The 26384-nt window shown below is 42.0% G+C and overlaps 3 protein-coding genes across 5 annotated transcripts in view; 1 reads left to right on the forward strand and 2 right to left on the reverse strand.

The window, feature by feature from the left end:
* The window catches only part of LOC135841143 (zinc finger MIZ domain-containing protein 1-like), a 172255-nt gene that overhangs the window by 92743 nt on the left and 53128 nt on the right, over positions 1-26384 (forward strand). The window contains exon 3 of the mRNA XM_065357975.1: positions 12346-12474. The gene's annotated coding sequence lies outside the window, so the exon portion shown is untranslated. The remainder of the gene's footprint in view (positions 1-12345; positions 12475-26384) is intronic.
* On the reverse strand, positions 510-26270 carry LOC135841227 (fatty-acid amide hydrolase 2-B-like). 3 transcript variants are annotated; one of them, XM_065358100.1, is made up of 11 exons: positions 25765-26270; positions 8683-8892; positions 8362-8581; positions 5617-5834; positions 4980-5091; positions 4682-4839; positions 4353-4496; positions 3696-3797; positions 2423-2590; positions 2036-2218; positions 510-1804 (listed from the first exon to the last, which is right to left on the reverse strand). In XM_065358100.1, the coding sequence occupies exons 2-11, from the start codon at positions 8854-8856 to the stop codon at positions 1706-1708; spliced, it is 1578 nt and encodes a 525-aa protein (XP_065214172.1). In that variant the 5' UTR covers positions 8857-8892; positions 25765-26270; the 3' UTR covers positions 510-1705. The 3 variants fall into 3 exon arrangements, with proteins under 3 accessions (XP_065214172.1, XP_065214155.1, XP_065214164.1); XM_065358083.1 differs by lacking the exon at positions 25765-26270 and adding an exon at positions 17525-18057; XM_065358092.1 differs by lacking the exon at positions 25765-26270 and adding an exon at positions 13594-13867.
* LOC135837309 (uncharacterized) lies at positions 23779-24780 on the reverse strand. The gene has a single exon (XM_065352538.1). It carries the CDS (start codon positions 24778-24780, stop codon positions 23779-23781), a length of 1002 nt encoding a protein of 333 aa, XP_065208610.1.

Here is a 26384-nt window from a genome sequence, read left to right on the forward strand (position 1 = left end):
TTTAATTAGAGAACACGATACAAGCGCAATCGCGATCGCATAATATCTAGGCGCATATGTACTTCCATTTACCTACCAACCAACCTACCTACCTACTTACTTACCTACAGGGTGCCCAGAAATATCGAGCACCCCTAAGAAAGTTTTCTACTAAAATACTCGGGTTGGTCACAGTGAATGATACGAGTACGAGTAATAATGATAGCACATGATTGGTTGTTGGACTGGAGAGATAACATTTCACCAATCATACGCGATTACGCATCTATTAAACCGTTCACGTTGCCAACCTACGCGTATATTTTTAATGAGACACTTTCTTAGGGGTGCTCGATATTCCTGGGCACCCTGTACAGGATTGATAAGTATACCGTATACGAGAACCTTCCATTGTACGGGTACCTAGCACTTGCGTATATACCTATGTAGGTATAAGTTGTATCCTTCGACGAAAGACATAAATGCCAAAAATGCACGTCGTCTCGGAGGTTTACAAATAATTCAGATGCTTTACGAGTACATGCGTGTATTTTCTTAATCGAGACACATGTAGGTAGCGTTGAAAAAGAAGAAAAAAAATAACAACTATAAAAACATCAACAATAGTAACAATGATGACGACGACACGTACACGGTGGGACCAATGAAAAATTAACTGGCCAAAATTAGACGTTTTTTGGTTTTAGTTTTACCCTATACATATAAAACAGCGATCCTCGATTGGGAGGGGGGTGAGCTAGTGCTAAAATTTGAATTTCCAATATTTTCGGGCCAAGTGTCTCGTTTGTTGAAATCACAAATACTACTTTTGAGAGCCCGCAATATTCAACTTTGGACAGACGGCCAAGGTCTGAGATTGAAAATTTGATTTATATTCGAGCGTGTTGGCGCTCTTTAATCATTATGAAATTTCAATATTACACGAGTCGAAAACAAAGAATTTTGAATGTTACTCACGAGACTTTCTACTTCAGTCTCTTGTCGAATGTTGATTTTAATTACGATAAGGTTTGAAACCGAGAGAATAAGAACACCTATTACAGACTTGATCTAGACACTTTCGGTTATTTTGGGTGAAACCATCGTAAAATTTTAAATCAGAAGGTCAAAAAACACACACAGCAGGTACAGAGTATCATTTCGGCCACTGTTCTGTGGTTCCAACTATACCTACTCGTACGTAGTTCTAGCAAGTGAAATACGAGTAGGTCCTAGTAGAATACTTAGTTGTTTTAGATAGTTTCATTTTTAGTGGTTCGGCCAGCTGGAATGATTCATCGGTCCCACTATGCGATAGCGCATAGCGACATTATCACGAAAAACAGATCGAGAAAAATAAATTCGAAGAGGAGTAGGTAGACTTATACGAGTTCTTATACTTACGTAGGTCTAGGTACATATAAGTAATTCAAGTAAGAGTAGCGGTGTACCTACTACCTAGGTACATACTCGTATATTGTAAATATGCCAAAAGTACATAAATAAAAGCGGCAAGGGTAGAATGGTACATCGTTGCCTTAAAAGTAGGTATACTGTACATATTTAAGTAAATCTCGAAATTATATACGTACACAGACACGCCGGTACACGACATACGAGTACGTACGGTTGGTACAAACGAACGTCATAACATACGAGTAACAGCTAATTATGGCCACATTACAATAAAATTTACACTTTACAGTATAGGACTAGGAGCTAGGAGCTAGGAGGAGTACGTGGGAGGAATCCAACCGCCAAATGCCTTTTCCAGTTCTTCGGCTACCGCCAGACAGAGTCGATCTTGATGCGGCGCGGCGATTACCTTTATCGGACGCGGCGAAAAAGAAAAAAAAAGGGGCAAAAATTACAACGATGCGACGACGAAATGTTCGAGTACGCCTTAGCCAGCTACTTACACGAGTAGGTAGCTGCAGTGCCGGCTACCGGCCGCCGGCCGGGCCGTACCGGAGCAGTACTGTACCTACTCGTGTAGGTGTTGCGGGTATCGGGTATTGGGTATTAGCGATAAAAGATACTCGTGCCTTAGTCTTACCTGAAAACCGACGGGTAAGCCGCTTTTATTTAATCCTAGAGGAACTTGCGTGGCTGGGAAGCCGAGCACGTTGACAATCATCGGATAACCCAACGAAGATAGTTTCCACACTAATTGGTATTTGTAATGCGCCGGTGTAGCGAAAGTTGGAAACAGCAGTACTCCGTTATCTCCCAGCGTTTCCTATAGTGTACATAATATCGATGGAAAATTGCAAAATTTCAATATTTACGTAGATTGCGAGTAGAGTAGGTACTCGTATTATGGTACTGAACTGATACCGCCTATGCCTATGGGCTATGGTACGACGTACGAGTAAGCCAAAGAGGCATTGCCCGGCGCCGGCGTGGTGTGGCTATCAGGGGCTAGCGAATAGCGATTACCTACCTTTAGACGTTTCATCAAGTTGTTTTTCACGGTCGCGTATTTGTACTTCTTGTACGTTGGAATGAATAAGCACGATTCGACGATGAATCTGTTCAACAGCAGTTGTATCGAGTAATCCGATTTATTCACCAGTAGCTTCAGGAATTCCATTATCACGCTGCATTCGTCCTGCACAATGCACATAGTACGAGTACAGTAGTACACAATACACATGAATAGTGTACGTTCGTTGTAGATACTATACGTATACTCGTACAATACACCATACGAGTACAGGAGGTATCCCATGTCCAAACAGCTACAGAATAAACCCCTTGCAATTGCGACTGCGACAGCGACAGCGACAGTGACGACAGGTAACGTGGGCATTTGGGCAAGCCATCTTACGTTCGAGTATGGATGTTTGCCTAGTCTCGCATTTCAAAGGGCCGAGTTACGAATATGCTCGTATTTTTCTAACGCAAGCGGCTCGTCCGTCGCGTCGCGTCGCGTCATTGTTCTACTGCTACGTGTACGTAGACGTACGTCGGTACGTCTACGTATTTGAAGAAACGTGGCCAAAAGTCGAGTGTTTGCGCCATTTGCCATTTTTCTCGAATCACTTTTTGTTTTTTAAAACAAGCAAGTACCCAAGTACAGTCTATGCAATGCACTACTTTTCTAACTCTAGATACGTATCTCTAGCTCCGGGTTGTTTGAGAAGTTACACATCTATCTGAATTCTGAAGAATTAATCCGAAAATAAATTTCATTCGTTTGAAATTCATTTTCTCCCAAATTGATACGAGTAATACAGCGTTGCGTAGGTCTACTTACTCGCTTACGTACGATAAAACATCAACTTACGCGACAGTTCTTACGCATTTTGGAGTATTTTAAAGAAAATGAAATTATTTCTTCGAATCCCCCCCCCCCCTCTGAGTCGATAAATGCGTGTGAGTTTTTGAAAAATTTAGGTAGTGACGGGGAGTCGGGAGGGGGGGGGTCGTCTTCAGAAAGAGCGAACTTTCTTCTGTGAAAAAAATACCGAGTCGAATAACGCACGTTCGAGTTTTGAGACTGAACGAAGATGTTGGAATGATCTCAGAATGGGCGATGGCGTGTGCTGGTTCGGGGGCGTTATTCTGTAGCATGACACGACATCGACAGTACGACACCCTGCATCATTGATGTGATATTGTGATGCGTGTATGTTTACGAGTAGTTATAGGTTTTATACGTAACGTACCTACATATAATGAGTGTGAATTCGAAAAATGCAATCTATACCTACCTTGGGATTATCTTTGAGACAAAATACTTGTTTCAGACCTTCTACTTCGGCCGTCTGTAATACGCATATTTCGCACGTTTCTTGCATTTCGGGCAAATCTATCTGAAATACGCAAAAACACGCTGTTTACTTTGGCACTTCACTTACACTCGTACAAGTAGTACGGTCTAGGTGACGCTATTAAAAAACATAGGTACTTGGGGACCCCTACTCCCGGTACGCGTCGCGCCCGCGCCCTCCCTTAGTTCAAATTTTGCATTTGAGGTTAAAGCGAATAGATTTTAAAGATACTGATGTCAATTTTGAGGCCCTAGATTAGATTCAAAAATCGAACGTCGGCTATACTCGTATTTTAGGAACGAGTTCGAGTACTCGTCGAGGGCTTCCGATAAAAAAAAAAGAAGAGCTTTCTCGAAAGAGACGTGTTTCCTTTTCTATCGGACCAAATCGGTTAGAATTTTGGATTTTACTCGCACGTAAAATTATTAGAACACGATTATTGAAAAAAAAAATTGAGTTGATTCGAGCACGAGCACCCCCCCCCCCGTTTTTCTCCCGGAATTCGGAGTGTTTAAAATCGAAATCGGACCTCGGATATACGAGTATTTTTAGGAGTAGGTACATATTGAAAACTCGTACTCGTTAGTAGGTACGTACTTGTTGAACGAAACAGCCGTGTGTAGCTTGGAAGTATTTGGCGGAATTCTGGATGGCGTTTTTGATTGTCGAATCTACCGATATTTCGGAGTACATGAAGCCTTTGTCTAGCATGTAGTAGATTTGCAAGTCGTTCAAGTTGACCTGTAACGAATATACGAAGCTATAGGGTATAAGATAAGGCGATTGCAAAATTATACGCGTACCGTACATTGTACATACGAGTAGATCTATAGATACTCGTATTTGTACATACGTATGAGACGGCTGTGGATGGTGCAGCCGCAGCCGCAGCCGCAGCCGCAGCCGCAGACCAGCTTGGAACCTACCGTTTGATCGAGGTTTAAAGCGTCCGCGTTCGATCCGGCTATAATTTTCAATGCCGGTTTCAAATCTTGGGCGTAACGACTCATCGGTCCGATGTTGAGTAGTTTTTGAAATTCTTTATCGGCGTGATCGGGAAAATGGCCTTTATTCGATACGACTCCTTTTACGCGATCGCATCGCATCGCATCATACGCATAAACATACACGTAGTTAGGTAGGTATGGCGGTTAGAGGTTAGTCTTCGATAGTATTTGCCTACTTACTCGTACACGAGTACGTAGAGAAAAGAGATTTTCTTACCGGCGGTCGGTTTATGGCCAAAGATTCCGGTGAACAGGCACGGCATGCGAATCGAGCCAGCAAAATCGGATCCAATGCCGAGAGGCGACGACGACGACGCGATCAAGACTGCCTGAAATGAAGCTCATCGAGAATTACGTTTACCATACCTACTCTTACGAGTACAAGCGCGAGTATGCTAAATATGTCGGATTGTCGGTGAAAACGAATAACGACGATCGTCGATCGTCGATCGTCGATCGTCCACCCGCTGATTTACCCCCACAAAATACGAGTAGTCGAGTATATCTACTCGTAGGCATGAAATCTCATTCTTCACTCGAACAAAACAAAAAAGTCCCCACTGTTTTGGGATAGACGCCAAACGCCAAACGCCAAACTCGAAATCGAAATCGAGCTCGGATTTGGAATTGATTATTTTTCTAAAATTTTCGGTCTTCAGCAGCCGCCCAACCATTTTGATCGAACTTTGCCAATTTGAGCTCGTATTTTCACATCGCAAATGAGATCGAATACTCAGGTAGGTGGGTATTTGGCGTGAAAATGAAACGAACGGTTTTTATAGATACGCGTAATTTTGTTAATTTTACTCGTACGAGTTGGTTGGCCGATGGCTGATGGCTAATGAATGACTCACCTCTCCGCCGGAAGAGCCGCCGCAACTTCTTCTTAAATCGTAAGGATTGCACGTGTAACCGGTGACGCTGTTGTACGTTTCCACCGAGCAGCATAATTCGGGCGTATTGGTGACAGCCAACGGTATGGCGCCTGCTTTCCTCAGGTTGGCAACCGCATCGCCGTTTTCCTCAGCTTTCACGCCTTTTCGTAATTTTGCGCCTACGCTGTGACTCAGTCCTGCAAACGTACAATACGTTCATACATATACATTATACAATAGTGATTGTAATTTCAGCACCTTCGGCTTAGGGCTCGGGGCTCGACATTTTTCTACGAGTACGTAGTCTACCGCTCAAAATTGAATTCCCGTTCATCGGGATCGATTTTTTTTCGATTTACCGACACCGTCGCGTCGTCGCGTCCTGACTCTTTATTCTCAAGTTTCGCTCGTTCGCACCACCATCTTGGACGGCGCGGCGGCGGCGGCGGCGGCGATTAATTTTTTGCAGTTTGGAACAATTCGTTGATTTTCCATCAATTCCAAAAAAATTATACCCACAAATGTCCGCGCCCCCTAAAACTCTGATTTATTTCTCTCAGACCCTAAAGTTGCAAAGGGTCAAAAAAGGTGTCGCTGTCACTAGGGAGATTTTTTCGTTGAAAAACGAGTCATTCGGAGTTGGACGGATTTCGACCAGAATTAGTAGGTACATATGTACGAGTATGCACAACGATCTAGAAAAAGGTTTCGAGTAGCTTCGAGTTTTTTTGACTGGGTGGAGATTGGAGAAGCTTCTTGTCACGACCTAATTTCAAGCGTTGAAGGGTTAATAGTTTCGATTTTTTTTCTCGCGATAGCCAACAGTTACGGGGACGAGAGCTTAGAAATTACCAAAAATTTGCCATAAGCAGATAAGTACGTACGAGTACTCGTACTTTTAAATAAGATACGCCCTATCCTATACGCACTACGCAGTGCACGAGTGCATACTCGACACTCGACACTCGACACTCGTGCGTGTACCTACGACTACGAGACGAGTAGTTGAAAGCAAACCAAACCTCAATGGGGATGAGGATGAGGATGAGGATAAAGGGCAAGCTGGGGATCGCGGCGCGGCGATGCGCATTGCGCATAGGTATACACTATACAGTACACGAATTAGCATCCTGCAGGCTATAGCGAAGCGAACCGAGTATATCCGTATGCCGATCGCGATCGCGACGAGTCGAGAAAATCGAAGCAGGAAGCGGGACACGGAATTGGCGAATTTACTCGGTTTAATGCCTATACGAGTACGAGTACGAGTACGAGTAGTAGCCTATTTGTATTTGTATTTTGTATTTGTATACGCATTCGAGTACCTACATAATATACATACGACTTACGAGTAGTACGTAGGTGTAGGTGTAGGTAATAGGTATACATTATGTAGATGTAGATACATTACATATTTCTCGCGCTTTTGATTTCCGTAACATTTGACCCTGACCGAGAGAACCGGTTGGCGGTTGGCGACAACAGGTTTCGCTACGAGTACGTATTTGCGCCTGTTTGGCTGTCGTTCGTATAGTCGTACTTACTCTCTTTCTTCCGTCTTTTTCTATCTCTATCACTATCACTTGCTGGCATCGGCGCGACGTGGCGCGGCGTCGCGCAAATCAAAATCCTTTCGTTTAAATTACGAGTACACCTATCGTGCCTTCGGTGTGGGGATGGCGTACCGGTACATGCACTGCACTAGTAGATTGTCCAAGAGTAAAGGATTTCGATGCTGTCGAAAGAATCTCTATGCGATATCACTATCAGAAAATTAAATTGGCTACCGCGTGTTTTCATACACGACTAATTTTATTGCCGAATCGCCTACGAATTATGCAACGCCGAAATACCGAATAAGTACCCCAGATATACTCGTATGTATGCATGTATGTATGTATGTACGAGTAGATAAGATACGTTAGACGTACGAGTTTGTATAGTACAGTACGCAACGCAACGCGAGAGTTTTGCATCCGTAGCAGTGTTTGAATCAAGATTCAAGTTGAAGATCATCGACCGACCTTGGTCTTCTCTGCTCTGCTCTGCTCATTTGCCGGCAACAGCAACGGCAACGGCAACCGGTCTGCGTTCGCGCTCGTTTAAGGTAAAGGTATGTAACAAAAAATATATACCTCTACGAGTATAGGTAGGTAGGTAGAGGTACTCGGCAACGAGCGAAGTAGTGAAGTGAATTTTACGGAAATGTTGATTCGCGCGTACTGCATGTACTCGTATGTACATGTACATTGTACATACAATGTACCTACATAAAGTATCTATCCTATTCGTACTCGTACTCGTACTCGTACACTATACTATGGTTACACTTACGAGTACAATAGACAATTGACATGGTACGGTACAAATACAAACATACGAGTAATTCGGCTATCTGTGTAGTAGTGTGTTCGTAGATGTAAGTATTTGTACAATACACGTACTCGTAATTTCATTTCGCGCTTGGTGCCTGAATTTGGTTCAGCCGAGGGCTACCAAAGTACCACGAAGCACGAAGCCATCCCCTGGGCCCTGAGCCCTGATCTTCAACATTCGGCTTTGATGGCTTTGATGATGCGATGCGCAAGGACGCATTTACTCGTATTACGACGAGTAGGTACGTCTTGCGATGTGCGCAAATGCTCTCAAATTGCACTGTGCTATAAGCCGGCATGGCCGTACGGGTAATGGCCTAATGGGTATTTTTAGTAGTAATATTCGTACCTTCTACTTTACAAGCTTCTTTCACGGTTATGGGAACGCCGAGTAAAGGTTTTTCGGTTTCAATTTCTCGCCCGGACAGCGTATCACTTTGGATTAAGCGATCTACATTTTTGGCTTCTTCGATGGCCGCCGCAAAACGCTCTTCCACAATCGCGTTCAAGTCTCCGTTAACTTCGCGACATCTTTCGATAAATGCCTTGGTCACTTGTTCGCTGGTCAACTATAGGTAGTTAGAGGTACATACAAAAAATACGTAGAGTCGTACGAGTAGATACGTATATACCTACATGATGCGGAGATATAGCCTATCCTATACCTTACCTCTTTATTTCTAATCTTTTTCGCCAATGCTACGGCGCTTAGATCCAAGATTTCGGGTTGTTTGGGTGGCGGCAAGTGTTTCTTGGGTCTTAATGCCAGTATCGTGTACACCGGCGAAGCGATCCATCCGAAGTATACGGTCAACGAAAAAATAAATCGCGCTATCAACTCCATATGGGTGAAAAACGCTCGAAGCAGTGTCAAGTAAATCTGCAACATAATTATTGATTAGCGTGGTAATGCATACTACATTACGAGTACAATTACATACAAGAATAAATACCATAAACCATAACGTACACTACTAGTACTCGTACATCTACGATTTAGACTACATATAGGTACATATGCGAGCACATTAGCACGAACGTAAAAATTTAAATGGTGGACGATGCGTACGAGTGTGAAAATGCATTCGCATTCGCATTCGCATTCGCATTCGCACTCGCGATTTGATGGATCATTACCGAATTTCTTCTTGGTTTGAAATGTGCCGAGACCTGTATAGGTAGGTACCTACGAGTAATTTCTCAATGAGATACCTAACATCGCATCTGCCTTACGTGTTTAAGCCCAATCGCCCAATTACCCATATGCCTACTGCTCTGCAGTGCTCAGTGCCCATGTGCCCAGTATAGCCTATTGATTGGTTTTGGTAACTTGCAGACCGCAATCTGCAACTTACGATACTCGTACGAATACGACTGTGGTATGTGTAGCTTTTCTGAATCCAAACAATTTCAAGAATACTTATACCTATTATATGCATTTGTATTCGTATACCTATACCTATGGGTACGCGTACGCGTACGCGTAGTTACCAGATGTACTCGCTACTCGCGGATCAAAATCTCAGCACTCTTGTGCGTTTGCGTTTACGTTTAGTACTCTGGTTCGTAAAACACCCGACGATGGCCATCTTCTTTCTTACTCGTACGAGAATTGGACACACGACAGATAAGAGCCCAGCGAGCCCAGCCTTCGCCGCAAACTACGAGTACGACTTACGAGTATGATGTACTGTGCCATACTCGAACTTATCAACTCTGACGATGCACAGTGGGCTGTGAGCACCCTCAAAACGGGCGTAATTCAAAAACTTACAATAAACCCAAACACAATTGTAAAAATATATCCTCCCTTATGTTTTTGGGGTCGCAGAATACGAATTTGACAATATTTTTTTTTGTAGGGGTATGGGGTGGGGGGTGAGGGGGGTCAAAAATTCAAAATTTGACCATAATGACGTGTGATATGTCGAAATGTATGTTTTCGAGGGTGTAGATCACGAATCTGGCAATATTTTTTTCGTTGGGGTGAATGGTGGGGGATGAAGGGGGTAAAAACGGTGAAAAATTCAAAATTCGATTATAATGATGTGTGATATGTTGAAATGTACCAAGTATGAATAATTCGACTGAAAGTAAGTACTTTCCATCAATTTACTGGATTTTAGTTGTTATAAAGTAATTATAGAGATGAAATTCATCTCAAAACCCTGTTTTTCTCCTACTCGGCTGCACGAATTGGAATAGAAAAAATTTTCGCACGTAGATGCACGGGAAATTCCAGTGGCAGGTAATACTTGAGATAGTGTATTTCAAGATGTTAATTGCCATTTTTGCTCCAAAGTGCTCCGGCGACCTCCACGGTCGATTATAGTGAAAAATGTTGGTGAATTTCGTTAAAATGTTACAAATTTTTGTCTTACTAGGACTTTGACGGCTCCCCAACAGAAAATCCTTCATCCCCCACCCTTCACCCCTCCTCCACCCCCGAAAACGTACATTTTGACATATCACACGTCATTATAGTCAAATTTTGAATTTTTCGCTGTTTTCACCCCATTCATCCCCCACCATTCACCCCTACGAAAAAAATATTGTCAAATTCGTCATCTACACCCTCAAAAACATACATTTCGACATATCACACATTATTATGGTCAAATTTTGAATTTTTCACCCCCTTCATCCCCCACCATTCACCCCTACGAAAAAAATATTGTCAGATTCGTGATCTACACCCTCGAAAACATACATTTCGACATATCACACGTCATTATAATCAAATTTTGAATTATTCACCGTTTTCACCCCTTTCATCCCCCACCATTCACCCCTACGAAAAAAATATTGTCAGATTCGTAATCTACACCCTCGAAAACATACATTTCGACATATCACACGTCATTATGGTCAAATTTTGAATTTTTGACCCCCCTCACCCCCCCCACCCCCAACCCCAACAAAAAAAATATTGTCAAATTCGTATTCTGCGACCCCAAAAACATAAGGGAGGATATCATTGGACCATTGTTTTAGGGTTCATTGTAAGTTTTTGAATTACGCCCGTTTTGAGGGTGCTCACAGCCCACTGTGCGATGCACATACGCGTATGTATGTATGTATGTATGTATGTATGTATGTATGTATGTACCTAACTACCTACTCGCGGTATACTATGTATGTACCTATTGTGTTATGTGATAACGTGAAATTTGATCGAGTGAAAACAAAAATCTACCGTCGCGTCGAGTTGGCTTAATTATTACGCGCTGCGCCGCGCTGTCCCGCTGCTAAAGGTCATCCGAAACTAGGTATAGATTAGATATCAATGCTACGACTACGACTACTGCTGCGACCAGCCTACCTTAATGTAAAGAATAAAGCTGATGTTCTCGTAGACAACAGACACAAGAAAATATGTACATACATATACACATACGCGTAGATGTAGGTACAAAGACAAACAAGTAGATACCCTCATACGTGATACATGCCTAGTGCCTACATACAGTACGAGTATGTGTATGTGTATGTGTAAGCCAGCTTACGTCAGTATCGGTAGGTCTAGGTAGTAGGTACATTCAATTCTAATTACGAGTACGAGTACGAGGTATATTCCTATCAACTTTTCTGTCTTACGCGATAGAAATACGTATGTACAATATGTATAGTTACATATTATACTCTCGGAGCATTCGGGCTTCTAGAGATTGGAAAGCGTACGCGTACGCGTACCTAGAAACCTACTCTGGTCGTCGTTTGATCGTCGTACAATACGACGCGATGGGACGCTAGTGAAGCTGTGCAGGTAAATTACTCGTATTGAAGAGTCGCTGTTGGTGAACAGTCCAAGTAAGTACTCGTACTTACTTGGACTGTAGTACGTCTATGTACACATGTAGGCTACGTACTCGTACTTGGCATAATTCTTCTACTCGTAGATGCGATGGACTCTAGAGAAATACATACATACTCGTACCTATGTAATGTACACAAACTGACAAACGTTGCAAATTCGCCGCATTTGCAGTTTTCAAGTAGACCTGCCGCGCCAGCTGAAACTTGACGATACTATACTATAAGTAAAACTTTGAGCAGCCTTACCTCCCTTGCAAATGCACTTTGACAACGATCGTTTACGCCATATTCGCATTCGGCATCGTTATCTCTCATCGAGGTCTACTCGTACTCGTCCTCGTATTCTATAGCCACGCGCCACGTGAAAAATTGGGCGCACTCGTCTACATTTTAAATCACACATTTAGAGGAATTGCGAGATTATTTTTTACGCGTTGTTTCGTAATTCGTATGTACCTATTTCAGTCTAGCCAATGAACGATAATCGAACGTGTTTTCTTTTTTTTTGTGTTTTCAGACTACCTAGATGCTAGACGCGTTGAGGACTCAAATGCGAGTGCACCATCGTAGCGTCGCATCGTCCGTGTCGTGGGTATCGCGACCATTGCACCACACCGCCGACGCTGCCGCCGTTTTTCTGTGCTACGTAAGTTGCCGTTTCTTTATTCGAAATTTAGTCTTTTTTATGTTTTTTTTACTTTATAATGGTACCTGCCTATTTATTTTCATTTGCCATCCGAAATACGTAAAATGTCGCTTCAGGGTGCAAAAATCTACCTACACAAATACACCCGCATAAATACGAGATACGAGTAACGTGTGCGTAACTTTGCGTATTGCGTATTGAAATTTTGACGAGTAAGCCTTTACATGGTTGATGGTTAAATAAAACGAATACTCGTAACATTTGCCTATGTATATTGTAATGTATACCTATGGTTCTTGAAATTTACCAGCACGAAAGTAGGTAGATGTGTTTTTCGTGTTCGTGTTGCGGTTGTTTTATTCGTATCATAGCCGAGTCCAAGTCGTACTTACTCGTAATACCTATCGATATCAGAGCCCATCGACATTTACTCGTATCCTTAGGTGCCGTGCCACATGAACTCGTGTTTATGTACGAGTAGGTAATTACTAATTAGGTATGCACTTTGGGAGCGTCTGTGTAGCCCCGCATCACGTGTGTATGTCTATTACAAGTCCGGGGTTCTCAAAGTACATAGGATGATTTTCGAGAAAAGAAATCGTGGTTCTTTGTCACTTTTGTGTAGTAGGACTTGTATAGGTACAAAAAGAAAAATATCGGGCCATCGAACTCGAAAATCAACACCATTTTTGGCCTTCTACCGAGCGCTGGAAGATTGATGGATCATTGTTCAATTGTTCATTGATCAAACTGTCCGAATTCACGTTTTTGCTTGAAAGTTGTTTACATCCGCGCCGAATGGCGGATACGAATCCAGCGTTGGTTTTTTATATGTGAATAAAAGCGTAGTACCGTAAAAGTACGAGTAATGAGAAATGAAAATTTACGTAAACCGTCCATCTTCGAGCGCAAGGGGCGTTGAATTTTGAATTCAATGAGGCAGGCTCAGAGAGGCCCGTGCCATTCAGAAACTCGACCAATTTTCGTTGAAATTCGAGTCCATCCCCCTCCCCCTTCTCCCGATCCTCCCTATGTTTAAGTCTACAGTATGTTTACGTACGTGTACGTACTGGAAGGTATAGGGTATAGGATATTTATTCTACTTAGGTAGGTACGTACCTATAGCTGAAAAGCTGTAGGAAAAGCTTTTACTTGCGGTATGCGTTATGCTGCACTCGCGATGTGCGAAACTACGAATTCGAAACTTGCGCGTTAAATACGTAAAATTAACGTAAGTAGATACGATACGAGTAGGCACAAGTAGTAGGTACAGTGGTACACTGCAGTAGGGTATCAGTATCTACCCTATTTTCACGAGTACGGTACACTTGTTCCTGTCGTCCACGCACTGCGAACCAACTACCATTCGCTGGCGAATAAGTACTCGTCGTAGCTGTTGCTCTACTCGTAGATATAGGTAGTTAGGTACACATACATATGTACATAGTTACGGCGGCGGCGGCGGTGATACGAGTAGATCGCATCACCGCCCCAACCTAAGCTCAATCTTACGTGCTACGTACGAGTACGTTTATCAGCTCGTCATCACCGCGCCGTGCCGCTGCGTTATCGTCTCATATCGTACCTTGTTACCTACATACTCGTATTTACATACATACATACATACATACGTGATACGAGTATATCGATATGTGCGAGTACTACGAGTAACGAGTAGTTGTAATGGTCCAACTACCGAGTAAAATCAAAATACTTAATACCGATCAACCTAACGTTTACATTAGATACGACGACGACGAGTATTTAGTACATATTATTACTCGTATGATAATCGATATACGATACGAGTACAATTACCTTTATACAGACAAGTACATACATACATACCAGTATGTACGTATAGATGATACGGAATATACATATTTCGCGTGAATAAAGATTAGGCATATCGTACTCGTATCCAAGTACGAGTACGAGTACGATGCAATGTGTCGAATGACGATGTACTCTCTACAGTAGCTGTAGCTGTAGCTACGAAAACGATAGGTAGGTAGGTAGGTAGGTAGAGGTGCCTAAGCGAAACGAATGCGATTCTTCGAAATCGAAATGAACGAAATGTCAAATAGGCAAATACACATACACAATCATGTATTGGTAAGGTATTATCTAGGTGTGTGAATATGAGTTTGAGTATTGAGTACTCTCGACCCAGTAAGACACGATGTACAATACGAGGCGAGGCGATAATAAAGCCCGAAAACCGACAAAATGATAGAGAATGTATAATAAACTGACGGCAATACGTTATACGCGTTATCAGTTTATCAATTACGAGTAAATATTAATCATCAATTATGTATCAATAATACGAGTAATTACTAATTAGGTAGGTCCTAGGTTGGTATCTAATTGTTTTTAAGAAAGCATATTTTTCGATTCCTTTATAGATGACATTTTTGAAAAGATTTTCGTTTGTATGTGTATCCATCAACAAGAATATTTGGCCCTTTTTTTGTGGAAAATTTTTACTTTTGCAGCTACCTCCCCTTTGGAGCCCATTTCGACTTTAGAGATCGAATGATCTTCAAAAGAATGGCGAATTTTGCGAGGGGGGCTGAGGGGCTCTGGAGAGGACTAGGTGATTGTAGCAGAAAATCTGAGGTCATATTCGTACTCGGCGATATCGAATCATATGAAAACGATACCCTACTCGTTGATAGTTATTTTTCTCAAAATTCCCATTTCACCCCCCCCCACCCCCTACGATACTACGATACATTATTCCAAGTTTTCACCACGGCGCACCAAAGCAAAAATATTTCTCATAGAGTATATGATGTTTGGGGGCCAAAAATACATCCAAACAACGTGTTTCCAGAATTGTACCTCGCAATCTTGATTGTTAATAGGCATAAAAAAATGAAAAAAAAACGCCGTTTTGAGGGGTAAATATGAGGGGGAGGGGGTTGAAAATTTTTGCGGAGATACCTACTAAGGATATACGTAACTTCCGGAAAAATTTTCAAAATCGGTTGAAATGGGGCTGAGAAAAGTGTTATTGAAATTTCAAAAAAGGGGGGTTCCCCAAAAAGGCGAGGTGGTGTGGATCTGAAATTTTTGACACGGTAGTTTCTCGATGGTACTCACTTTCCATGCTATTGCTAGTATCAACTCAAACGCTCCCGGGGGCCGTTTCACCCCTCCTGTGCGCCGATAGTTGTTTTGTGTTTTTTAGAAAACCCCTCTCATTTGAATGGTTCCAGCTCCACCCCCTTGGGGGGGGGGGTAGAAGAACGGTTGATATATCATTAGACCGAAAATTTGACGTAGATTCTTGTATATAACCTCGTTTTTCGCTAAAATGCAATGGGGTGGGGGGAAATTGCAAAAACCTGGTTTGTTTTGGGGGGCTTAGATCCACAATAGGGGAGATCGCTCACCATGGACGAGCGGGAACTCATCAGATTCGTGTTCAGCACATAAAAATGGACCAGTATACCAAAATTCAGCTTTCTACCTCACTTTTCCCAATCGAGTGCTAATTTTCTTGGACTAACAGTACGCGCGTATTTTTTGAAAAAAAAAAATACTCGTACCCATTCAATTCTGTGTGTTTCGTTTGGCGCTGATTTTCGTTCATTTTCTTACGCATCGCGCATTCGGAGTTACCGAGTTAGAGCTAATTTGACGCGACGGTAAGTTTAGAAAAGGGCCCACAATTTTCTATTCACTCGGTGCAGTACTCGGTATTGCTGACGGGAGCGGTGCAGCCTAAAGCTATACACAGTACCTACGAGTAGGTGTAGGTAGACTGTAGGTAGGCTATACTCGGTTCATTTGGGCCCTGCGCTGCACTGAGCAGCGCTGGAGTGGTGTGCGTTTGGGTGTTGGTGTAGGTGTAGGTGTAGGTGTAGGTGTGGGAACATATTGCGATACGCCGCCGCTAGGGGTAGTGTTTTACGCAATTTGGCCGCTCACTCGTATTGGGGGTAGTGAATGTGAATACTGAATAGTGAGTACGAGTACGAGTACGAGTAGCGAGTAGCGAGTAGCGACAGTGGTTGTGGTGGCTGCAAAATCGCAAGTAGCGTTGGCGGATATGCCGCTGCCGCTGTCGCTGTCGTTGTGCAAATCTATGACGGTGACGTCAACCAACCGCACAAATTTCAACCCCATAACCCCATCACCCCATCACCCCATCGGCTTCGCGTCGTCGCTCGTATTCGTATATCTAAGTATATACCGTATACGAGTACGAAGTACGAGTATTTACGTTCCGTTATTCGTTGTCATTTTACTCGTTTCGAGTAGGTTGGTGTTGGTTATGGTTATTGGTTGGTATTTAACCCTTCTGGTTAGTCTTGGTAAGTCCAAGTACTGTTGGATTGGTAACTTGGTGGGTATTAATTAGGATAGGTGCGGTGCGGTGCGGTGCTGTATGTACCGTACCCGCTTATTCCCACGTCTACCTATCTGCCTATCTGCCTGTCTGCCTACTCATCTACAAGTACCTACCTAGACCTACGTGTCGTGACTCGTGATACCGATGATTTGATGACTTATTCGCTGTGAAATAGGCAACAACGAGTAAATTTCAACTTCATACTAGTGCGAGTACATTAGACATTTACGCACAAACACGTACTAAGATGTACTCGTACTTGTACACCTATACTCGTACTGTATTACGAGTATTACAAGTACATAGTTGCAAATTTACGTACATCTCATCAATTTATACGTGTATTTAAACTTATGTAGGCTACGTACTCGTATGGTACTCGTAATACGATAAACAAACGAGTAGCTAACAAAATTGACTGGATTGAGCTGCGTTTTTTTTGGATTTCGTTTTTTGGCGTCTCATTTCATTAATTGGTCGATGTTTGTTGTGAGAAAATTTTGGTGCTGCTGTCACCTGTGTGATGTACGTGTAAAACACGGTTGTTATTGATGACGAGTTGGAGTTGGAGCTGGAGCTGTTATTTGTCGATGCGGATTGCGGATGAGCGAAATATCGCGCGTCATTCGACGTAATTAGCCAAGTACATACGTGTACGTAAGTAGCCTATTCGGTATTTTCACCTACCGTGCGGTAATCCGGACTCTTCATTTTCGTCATTTATAGTCGCGATCGCGTACGCGCAGTCTTGCGACTAACCAACTGGCTGGCTGGCTGGCTGGCTGGTTGATTGATTGATTACAAGACGCAAGTTGCAACTAACTGAAAGCACTTCTCGGCGGTATCGGGCCCGATAGTCGATAGGCGATAGGCGATAGGTATTAGAAGGTAAATAGTATCTAGGTACTTTTGGGCCTAATCAGCGCACAAAAACCAACACGACACGAAATACTCGACTGATTAACGAAAATTGGCAAAAAACGAAGAAACTACTGAAAGTCAAGACGCGTGCATTCGTGCAATATGTATGTAGATGTACGGCGCGGCGTACGCGTATTACGTCGTGTAATTACGAGCAGACAAAAACCCGCCAAAGTCACGTTTTATCGAAGAAATTTGAAAATAATCAGCCAGCCGAGTATTGGAATTCGAATCGTATGCAAATGTAATGTGCTGACAAAGATGCGAGTGCGAGTGTACCTCTACTTATGTACTTATGTAGATGTACATACAAGTACCTACCTAAGTAGGAATCGTGTGCGTAAGGTTAAACGCTAAACGCTGAACGCTGAACGCTGATAGTGATAATATGCGCCAATTGCGGTTGTACTCGTCGTAAGTAGTCTTCAATTAGGCGTTTTATTTTCACAACTAACCAACGTACGGTAATGAACGTTATTAAAAAAAAAACAAGAAAGAAAAACTAAAAGATAAAAAAGACGCTCATTTACGAGTACAACGACCTTGGGCCGGTGGTACCTTATCTACATGTAGCGCTGTTTGCGGCAAAATCCAGGGGCAAGGGAGGAGGAATGCGTCGCGTCGTGTCAAGTCTCGGCGTAGCGTATCGCAGCAGCGCGGCGTTACGTTTACGTTACGTTACATTACGTTACGTTGCGTACAGGGGCGTCGAAACAGAACCAATGCGGGTCCGGGGCAAATACATATACTCGTACGAGTAATTTGGCCCCATTTCTTGGGACGAAACTGCATCATGCATGTATGTAGAGAGGTTTTTCGTCAGGTGTAGGAGGAAGGGGTTCAACTGAAAATTTGCCGAATGCCGAATGCCGACTGATATAGGGAGAAAATACTCGTACCAACTTTTTCGGTTGATCACTCGATGTAAGTATAATATTCGTACGACTTACCTATAAACATTTTCATTTTCTGTTTTGGATTTTTGAAAGCTCGAATGTGAATTTTTGTGTATATTTGAAAACAAGAAACAAATTGGCCCGAGCCAAACGAGGGCGAACGGAGTTGAAAGTTATTTGATTTCGAGAGGCCTAAAAATTACTTTTTTTAGGAAGTCGATTTTGAAAAAAAAAAAAAAAAAAAAAAAAAGGACAGGCCCGAGAGAAGTGAGGCCGAAATTTTTTGAAAATTTGTATGTATTTTGAAAGAGCTAAAAGCGATGTTTTTTTATGCGAGGAATTTATTGTTTGGTTTTTATAATTTTATAATTTGAAATATTCATTTTAGCGTGCCAATTTTGAAAAAGAACAGAGAACAAACCCGAGCGAGGGCGAAATCTTTTGAAAATTTAGGTAATTATATTTCGAGAGCCGTAAAAACGATAGGTACTTTTTACACGACGAGACAGTTTATTTTATCACTTTGAAACTTGTAAAGTTGCACGATGTTCCTTTTTTTCCGCTAGAAATCGCAATTTCGAAAAAGAAATTGAAACAAGCTCGGGCGAACCGAGGGTAAAAGTTTTCGAAAATTCGTGTTTTGGGAAGTAAAAAAACAGATAGGTACTCGTATTTCTTTCATCGCAGGGTCTTCATTTGCCGGGCCCTCCTTTGCCCATGCCCTCCCTCTCGTCGTCGGCCCTGGTTGCGCATTGTGTGACGTATGCAGGGCCAGGGCCAGGGTTGAAGACGAGCTTAATAGCGTATGTCTATGTACATACGTCGCTCGACGAGGCATTTTACGTGATTGCGCTTGGCAGTACATTCTTGAAATCGTAGTGTAAGTTCTGTTCTTCTAGCGAAATACGAGTACGAGTACGAGTACGAGTACGTAAACCACCAAGTGACGCTGGTTTAGATATCGAAGCGAGCTCTTCCGTCCGCGTCCGTCTTCCTGGCATGGCAGAGTTGTAGGGTTGCGACTTGCGAGCGAAAAGGCTGTTTGTCTGTAAGTTAGACAATGTTAGACGTGTCGTAGACGTAGGTATCGGATTTTTAAGGCGAAGTAACACTCTAGCGGTTAATGTGAACCAAAAAACAAAAAACGAAAATAACGAAAAACTCGTTGAGCGCGATAAGTAGGTAGGTCTAAGTACCCGCCACCCGGTTTCGTCATAAAAAACGATCGAATATAAAATGAGATAGGTACACACCGAGTATTTTCCATACTCGTCGTATTAATTAGGTACATATTTATAGTGTTAATACGAGTTGTGTATACGCTTATGTACGTACCTACCTACGTGGTATGTAGATTAATTTTTCACACTTTTTCCAGGGCGTGCTAATGTGGTCGCGTAGCCATTTAGCCAACCCCGGTATTTCCACCGCCATGCAAACTGGTATCTCGACCCGTCAGTGTCGCTATTTTCAATGAAATACATAACGAACATGAGCGTGAGCGTGAGCAACGAGCGAGGAGATGACGAGGAGCGCGAGTTACGAGTATATTCCCCGAACCCGAGTGTCCGAGTCCCTTCCCCCTCACTATTTAGGGTGCCAAGCCCCGGGGTTCTTGAAGTAGGATCGTTATTGAAAAAAAAAACTAGCCGGTTTATCGCTTTTTTGGGTAGTGTAATTTGTTCGATAGCTCGCGCGCCGCGCGGCCACCCCCTCCGCTGCCCTTGAAAAATGCCATGTGAATTTTTTAAGCTCCACCAACCGGATCCGTAGATTTTAAAATTTCAAATTACAAAACAGTATTTCAAATTACAAAATGTAAAATATCCCCCCCAATGCGCCATTGCGCGAGCGAGGAGGCCTCCATGGTAACAATGTTCGACAGTAAATATTGAAATAAAATTTTACAAATTGGAGGAGGGAAGAAAAACAACAAAACAAAAATAGATAAGTAAATAATTAAGTATATAAATGAATTTAAAACAAAGCTAAAAAATATAAATAATTACATCAGATAATTTAGAAAATTGTGAAGGAACACATTGGTGAAAACTGAAATGAATGGATGGATCTACCAAGGAACAACAGGACCCTACGTTATATGAAGAAAACAAAAATAGACAAAAATAAAAATAGATATAGAAATAGAAATAGACATGTGATGTAGTACTACTCAGTGGACTATAAGGTGTTTTCGCTCTCCAGGAGCCATCGGACCAGTGCCAGCCGAGAGCCCAAACCTTTACTCATCACTGCATTAAACAGCTTAGGCGCACACCACGGGGCCTGAGCACCTGATCTTTCTCTTCGGTACCTAGGTAGGGGAGCAACGGTGTTATCAATTTTCCTCCCCCTATGATTCACATAAACTCCAAATTTGGACCTATTCCTTTGTATATAGTCAATTGCCTGGACTTGATAGAGTTTTTGAATAGGCAGAATTTTCAGTTTCTGAAAATCATTTTTTGTACTTTCCCCCCTCTTTTTACCAACAATGCTCCTAACTGCCCATTTTTGTAAAATATGAATAGGTTCTAATTGACAGTCCGCTGCTCCCCCCCAGATGAACAGGCCATACTGGAGCACAGATTGATAAAGAGCATAATAAATTTTTACCATGTGTTGAGTGCCAAAATGTTGTGCCAGGAAACGAATCAGATAGTTTAGTTTTCTAAGTTTAGTTTGTAAGTATAAGCTCTGTTCTTTCCAAATCAATTTGGAATCAATCATTATTCCGAGGTACCGAGTTGACTCAACTTGGGACAGGGGAGTGCAGCCACACAGAGCCCCACAATCCGGGCTTTCATGCAAGTAGCACCTAGACCCCAGGTCAGGGGAAATCCTATAGCCAAAACTTAACAATTTTGATTTGGACGAATTTGGTTTTAATTTGTGTTGCCAGAACCAGCCTCCCAATATTTTCAAATCTTCATTAATAAACTTAATAAGATCATCTTGACTTTTAGCCCTATTTACTAAAGTTGTATCATCTGCAAATCCATATAATGTACCATTTAATTTCAGTTCAAAGATGTCATTAATGTAAATTAAAAAGAGAATTGGACCTAGTATGCTGCCCTGTGGTACCCCATGCACTACAGGCAAGAAATTCCCAATTTTATTCCCAACTTTAACAGCTTGAGTTCTTCCCTCCAGGTAGGATCCAAACCAGTCATGCTGCACGCCCCTTATCCCACAGTTCCACAGCTTCTGTAACAGAATCCCAACATCAACTGTGTCAAATGCCTTACTGAGATCGAGGTATGCCGCCGCAACACTATCACCTGCATCCAGGCCATCAACTACCTCAGTAATATGATCAAATAGGGCATCACTAGTACTTTTCCCAGACAAAAATCCGTATTGCTGTTTTGAAAAGAAATCTTTTGAATGAAGGAAATTTAAAATTCGATTTTTTATAACTTTTTCAAAAATTTTTGATAGTACTGAAAGGAGGGAGATTGGCCTGTAATGTTCCATGAGTAATTTACTCTTGTTCTTATGAACAGGAATAACAATGGCTTTTTTCAAAGACTTCGGGAATTTCCCTTGATTTATTGATTTGTTAAAAATGTCAGCGATAACTGGTGCCAAAATAATAGAATTATCCTTAAACAGTTTTGCTGGAATGTGATCATGTCCTGTAGATGGTTTGTTTAGGAGACTTGAGACCTCAGTCTGAATCTCATAACATGTCACTGGAGGGAACCCCAGGCTATTTATAATTTTCTTGGATGGGTAAGCACTGTTTGTATCCAGGTTATGGAATTCATTTGAGATTTTATCAACAGAGTCAATGAAAAATCTATTAAATTCATTAGAGACTTTTATTTCATTTCCCTCAACCAAAACCTCCTCTTGGTGTATTCTAATTTTAGTCAGTTTTTCTTTATGCTTCCCCCTGATCAAATCTATATGTTGCCAGTACTTCCGTGGGTCATTTTTACATTTTTCCAAAACTCCAGAATGGTAGACCAATTTATCCCTCCGACTCTGCTGAACCACTAATTTTGACATTTGTTTATACTCCTGAGTAATTTCTAAATTTGTTGGATTTTTTTCATTTTTTTATATAACTTTGATTTTTCCTCGGAAAGGTAGGCCAAATGAGCAGAAGTATATGGTGTTCTTTTTTTAAATGTTTTTTTATAGGTAACTGACTTTGTGCAAGATGCCATTCTCGTCTTAAGCTCATCCAGAAACAAGTCACATGCCTTATCCACCTCCATAGCCCTATAAACGTCTCCCCAAGTAACCTGTCTCATTTTGAGTGTCAGTGCTTTCCAATCCGTAATCTCAAGATTACGTAACTCTGATGAAACTGTGCCGCCTGGGGGCTGAGCATGGGCAAGTTCAATCTCAAGAGAATAATGGTCTGACACATCTGTCTTCATAATTTTACAAGTAATCCCTGGTACCCCATCATTACCATCCAACCCCCTAGAAAATACATGGTCAATGCAGGTGCTAGTGTCAGCTGTGACTCTTGTGGGCTCCCTAACATGACACTTGAATCCTTCAGAAGCCAACATATTTAGATACAACGAATTTTCAGCGGTATCAGTACTAACATCAATGTTCATATCTCCTGTTATAATTGCTAATTCGGATGCCGAACCAATTTCCTGGGCCAAATCACTCACAAATTGAAATTTTGAAGTGTCACCCAATCGATACACACCAATAATAGTAAGATCATCCTCAATCAACTTAATTTTAATAATATTACAGGTATTGAAAGACTTGCCAGATACCTCATGAGACAGACCTATCCTTACATAAAGAGCAACACCTCCAGACCTCCTATTTGGCTCCTCCTCATGGTACATTTCATACCCAGGTAGTCTAAACCTTGGTGACTCATCTACCGAAATCCATGTCTCTGTGGCAATAATAACATCAAAATCAGAGTCCACTGAGTTGTCTAAGAACAGCCTCAATTTATCATAATTCCTACGTAGGGAGCGTACATTCAAGGATAGTATTTTCCTCAACATTCACTCAATATTAGTAATAGCAAAACACAGATAAAAATAGAGTAAGATAAAATAAAATGTAAAAATGAAAAGAGTATTACAACTATCAGCAGAAAATGAAAATACTAGAAGATATAGAAGTTAAACCCTAATTCTCCCTGTTTGGAGAGGTAAAGGCACTTTTTAGCTTTCCGATCTGCACCTTAGACTGGATACGTATTCTTTGTGACTGCTTATTCTTCTGCACATATACGATGCCATTTACACATCTAACAATCTCGTACATAGGCTTTAGCGAACGTGCCTGTCTGAATAACTCTGACGTGAGTGGTGCCAGATGCTCATTGGCGTATATCTTGACGTTTTTATCACCTCCGAATGTATCAGCTGTCGGTTTTGTTTTCCTATAACCATCAATCATTCTTCTTTTAGTTTCTCTGTTTACAAATTTTACTATGAAAGATGGAGGATGGGCCGAATCTTTAGCTCTGGAGGGCAAACGGTGGCAATCAACGATATCCTGAGCTGTAATTTTCATCCCAGCTAGCTCCGCCGCCTTGATCGCAATTTGGTAGGGATCTTCCTGATCAGAGACAGGAATTCCAGTGACTATCACATTATCCTTCCTCGTGTAATTCTGCAGTCCTTCGATTTCAATCCAACTATTCCAGCTATCTGTCTCCAGAACCTGTACTCTATCCTTCAACTCATCACGTTCGTTCGCAATTTGAGTACACTTTGAGCAGCCGTTATCTTCGATATCTTTCACCCTTTTTTCAACCTTCGAGATCAACTGGGTATGTTCACCAACTTGCTTCGATATATTCGCTAGCCCTTGCTCAATCGGTTTCAGTCTATTTTCATAGAATTGCTCAAGTTTCCGATCGAATATTTTCTCAATACTAGCCAGCAGATCACTATCCGACTTCTTTTCCGCATCGACAACAACCTTATCATTCTTACATTCGCAACAGGTCCAGGATTCCTTTTTCCGCGATGATTTCTTATACCAAACATCTCCACAGACACTGGAGCATTCGGTGTCATTCTCATCTTTCGGGTGGAATAAACGTTTACACGTAGAACAGCTAGGTATATGGGTCTTTTCTGCTGTTATCAATCCGGAACACGATCCGCATATTTTAGACATGATAAATCGGCCACTTCGGATTTTCTACGAGTTCGCGATGCGTGGGAAAATTGGCGGATCGTGAAAATTACCATTTCTTATCGACTTGCATGGCGACACTTTTTCGTCATTAAAACAGTCGTTGTGGTTGTACAGAAAACTAACGCTGAATTTGCATGCGGCAGGCCGAAGTATGTACACCGATTGGCGATTATCACACTTTTCGCCATCATTTCGATGAAATTTTCAAAATCCACGTTACCTTTTTGCATATTTTTAAACGGTTTTCAACAAAATTTCGGTAAAAAAAAATTACTTAGGGCGAGGTATAAATTTTGGACGTTTTATCGAAGTGATTGTGAAAAGCGTGATGACGCTGACGGGGGTACATATTTTAACCCGCGAGCAATTTTTAACGACGAAAAAGCGCTTTAAAGTCGGAAAAGAGCTGTGATTTTCGATTGTATACTGAAAAACTTTGAGTGCTTCGTAAAGGGCGACGGTGGTCTTGAATTTTGAATTCGATGGATCAACGAAGTGGACATTTTTGTGAATTCGAATCGCAACGTTTTAGGTTGCTACGATCAGCGATGGTGTGAGGGGCGGGGGGGGGGGGTAGGAGACTGAGGTACTGCACGTGTTATGAGTTATCCAAAGTGGAAATTGCGGGACGTGCGCGTGTGCAGCATACTCGTACCTACGTTTGGAGTGATGAAAAAGCACTGTACTGGATTGGCACTTTGGCAGTCTGTCTTATTTTTAACTAATAACTACTCGTACCTATCTGATATCGAGTTCTCTCCAAAATAAAAACCGAGCATAATGTACTCGTACAAATATGTATGGAGAAATACATATTATTATATGTACATACTATACGTACGTATACGTAATAATTGACAAGCGCTTTATTATGTCTATTATCTACTAGATACATTACATAGATAGATAGATAGATAGATAGATAGATAGATAGATAGATGTAAGGATTGTAGGTACCAGTACCTCGTACTACCGGCGAAATTCAGCGGTGACGATGACACGATCGTCCAGCGTTCTATCGTTGATGATCGATTGATCGGTATAACACTTTGCGTCTTGACTGTTGATATTGAATCTTCTTGTTCACTGATCGGTTTTCGTGGGTGCGAGTGTGTTTTTTTAAACGCGACTTACGCTAATTTGAATTAAACATGGCGATTTCGATACGACCACTCGAACTAACGCGTACTTATTAGTATTTTACGTACCGTACCGTACGACAATAGGTAATTATTCGACGTCGACGACGACGTACCTGCTGTACGTAAACCGTAAACTGTAAAGCGTAAAGCGTAAACCTTAAACGTAATGGGTATACGACATACGTACGTTTTGCCGAATGAATTAGGCGCGCACGCTACGTGTACGAGTATGTAGCTATAGCTAACTAGCTACGAGTACGTACTATGTAATACGAGTCGAGTACCGAATATGTACGTCTACGTACTCGTCTGTATTATGCTATGCTACTCGTATGCTATCCAACTACCTGAAAACCGCTCTACAACCACCACCACCGCCACCACCACCGCCATCACCACCGCCGCACCGCCATCGTCAAGTGCAAGGTCGCTAAGCTACAC

Source organism: Planococcus citri, chromosome 1 (genome assembly GCF_950023065.1).
Source record: "Planococcus citri chromosome 1, ihPlaCitr1.1, whole genome shotgun sequence".
NCBI classification, from domain to species: domain Eukaryota; kingdom Metazoa; phylum Arthropoda; class Insecta; order Hemiptera; family Pseudococcidae; genus Planococcus; species Planococcus citri.